This window comes from Mandrillus leucophaeus, unplaced genomic scaffold (genome assembly GCF_000951045.1).
Source record: "Mandrillus leucophaeus isolate KB7577 unplaced genomic scaffold, Mleu.le_1.0 Scaffold423, whole genome shotgun sequence".
Taxonomy (NCBI): Eukaryota; Metazoa; Chordata; class Mammalia; order Primates; family Cercopithecidae; genus Mandrillus; species Mandrillus leucophaeus.
The window spans coordinates 456336-459087 of record NW_012104510.1 but is presented as its reverse complement, the minus strand read 5'-3'; the positions used below and the strand labels follow the sequence as shown (position 1 = coordinate 459087).

General features: G+C 52.0%; 1 protein-coding gene across 1 annotated transcript in view; it reads left to right on the top strand.

Moving 5' to 3' along the window:
• POLRMT (polymerase (RNA) mitochondrial (DNA directed)) overlaps nt 1-2752 on the top strand; it is a 17985-nt gene that overhangs the window by 6277 nt on the left and 8956 nt on the right. Inside the window, exon 4 of the mRNA XM_011993053.1 lies at nt 2566-2696. Within this exon, the coding sequence (XP_011848443.1) occupies nt 2566-2696 (131 nt within the window). The remainder of the gene's footprint in view (nt 1-2565; nt 2697-2752) is intronic.

Genomic DNA, 2752 nt, shown 5'->3' with positions numbered 1-2752 from the left:
GCCTGTAATCCCAGCACTTTGGGAGGCCGAGGCGGGCGGATCACAAGGTCAGGAGATCAAGACCATCCTGGCTAACACGGTGAAACCCCGTCTCTACTGAAAATACAAAAAATTAGCCAGGCGTAGTGGTGGGAGCCTGTGGTCCCAGCTGCTCAGGCGGCTGAGGCAGGAGAATGGCGTGAACACGGGAGGCGGAGCTTGCAGTGAGCCGAGATTGTGCCACTGCACTCCAGCCTGGGTGACAGAGCGAGACTCCGTCTCAAAAAAAAAAAAAATGCCCCAAAACTCTTGTCTCTGGTGTGTGGCCAGCTCGTGTCACAGCATGTCTTCAAACTGCAGGGCTATGGGGTGGGAGGAGGCAGGGGAATTTTTTTCCCTTTGAAATAGTGTGTTACAGTTAAAGACCACTCTTAAGCAGCCACTGGGTCAAAGAAGAAATTGCTCAGAGCAGGGATCTCACGAAAAACGAATACAAGAAAAAAAACTAGATTTTTTATTTTTTAAAGAGAGAGCCAGGCCGGGCGCGGTGGCTCAAGCCTATAATCCCAGCACTTTGGGAGGCTGAGACGGGCAGATCATGAGGTCAGGAGATCGAGACCATCCTGGCTAACAGGGTGAAACCCCGTCTCTACTAAAAAATAGAAAAAAACTAGCCGGGCGAGGTGGCGGGCGCCTGTAGCCCCAGCTACTCGGGAGGCTGAGGCAGGAGAAGGGCGTAAATCTGGGAGGCGGAGCTTGCAGTGAGCTGAGATCCGGCCACTGCACTCCAGCCTGGGCGACAGAGCAAGACTCCGTCTCAAGAAAAGAAAAAAAAGAGAGAGAACCTGCAAGTCTGTGTCGACAGCGCAGTCTCTGTCACCCAGGCTGGAACGCAGTGGTGAGATCCCAGCTCTCTGTAACTTCCGCCTTCCACGTTCAAGTGATTCTCCTGCCTCAGGCTCCCAAGTAGCTGGGATTACAGGCATGTGCCCCTACACTCAGCTAATTTTTTTTTTGTATTTTTAGTAGAGACGGGGTTTCACTATGTTGGCCTGGCTGGTCTTAAGCTCCTGAACTCGTGATCCACCCGCCTTGGCCTCCCAAAGTGATGGGATTACAGGCATGAGCCACTGTGCCTGGCCAAAAATTAGATTAAAAAAAAAAAGATATTGCAAGGGAAATTTAAGGATACATGGCCAGGCATGGTGGCTCATGCCTGTAGTCCCAGCACTTTGGGAGGCCGAGGCAGGAGGATTGCTTGAGCCCAGGAGTTTGAGACCAGCCTGGGCAACAGAGCAAGACACCCCTCTCTCCCAAGAAAAACAAATGGGGCCGGGTGCGGTGGCTCATGCCTGTAATCCCAGGACATTGGGAGGCCAAGGCAGGTGGATCCCCTGAGGTCAGGAGTTTGAGACCAGCCTGGCCAACAGGGCGAAACCCCATTTCTACTAAAAATACAAAATAATTAGTTGGATGTGACGGTGCACGCCTGTAACCCCAGCTGCTTGGGAGGCTGAGGTAGGAGAATCGCTTGAACCCAGGAGGCGGAGCTTTCAGTGAGCCAAGATTGCGCCACTGCACTCCAGCCTGGGCAACAGAGCGAGACTGCATCCAAAAAAAAAAAATTTCCAAAGAAGAAGTAAAGTATGAAATTTGAAAGCACTTGGAGATAATGAAAATGAAAACATCATATACCAGAAGTTCTGGGACGCAGTGCTCAGAGAGCAATTTATAGCCATAAAATGCCTATATTAAGAAAGGTGATGGCCCGGCATGGTGGTTCACGCATGTCATCCCAGCACTTTGGGAGGTTGAGGCTGGTGGATCACGGTATTAGGAGTTCAAGACCAGCCTGGCCAGCATGACGAAACCCTGTATCTACTAAAAATACAAAAAATTAAGTGGTGTGGTGGTGCATGCCTGTAATCCCAGCTACTCAGGAGGCTGAGGCAGGAGAATGACTTGAACCCAGGAGGCAGAGGTTGCAGTGAGCCGAGATCATGCCACTGCACTCCAGCCTGTGCAACAGAGCAAGACTCCGTCTTGGGGAAAAAAAAGAAAAGGTGAAACATCTCAGACGAAATACTTCACCTTTTACCTTAGGAAAGTAGAAAAAGAATTTCTCACTAAACCTAAAGCAAGCAAATGAAGTTACAAAACTGAAAACAAATAAATGAAACGGAAGGCAGAAGCGGTAGAGAACAGTGAAGCCAAGTCCTTCAAAAAGATCACGCAGTAGGCAAACCTTGAGGTTGGCTGACCTGGAAAGGATCAATTTCAAAACCCCAAAACTGGGCACATTTGTGTTCTCAAAATAAGAAAATTTAAAAATACTGACAAGCCTCCTCCCAGAGGAACGTGCACCTCACACAGTCCCACCTGGCAGGCCATGCGGCCGCCTCTGCAGGTAGAGCCTGTGTGTGAGAACCCCAGGGGGACGCATCTGTCTGCCCAGCTGGCCACTCCTGCTTGGTCACCCTGTCCCCTGCTGAGCTGGTGGCTACAGAGAAGGGGTCTCCAGGGAGCAGCGGGGAATGCAGAGGTTGGGCCATCCCCCCAGACCCTCACCCTGGCTTGGTCTCCCAGGGGGCCTTCAGGGAGCTGGTGTATGTGTTGTTGATGGTGAAGGATGCTGGCCTCACCCCAGACCTGCTGTCCTACGCGGCCATCCTCCAGTGCATGGGGAGGCGGGGCCAGGACGCCGGGACCATTGAAAGGTAGGTGGTGTCGAGAGGGCCCCACCGCTACCCTCACCCCTACCCCCACCCCCCAC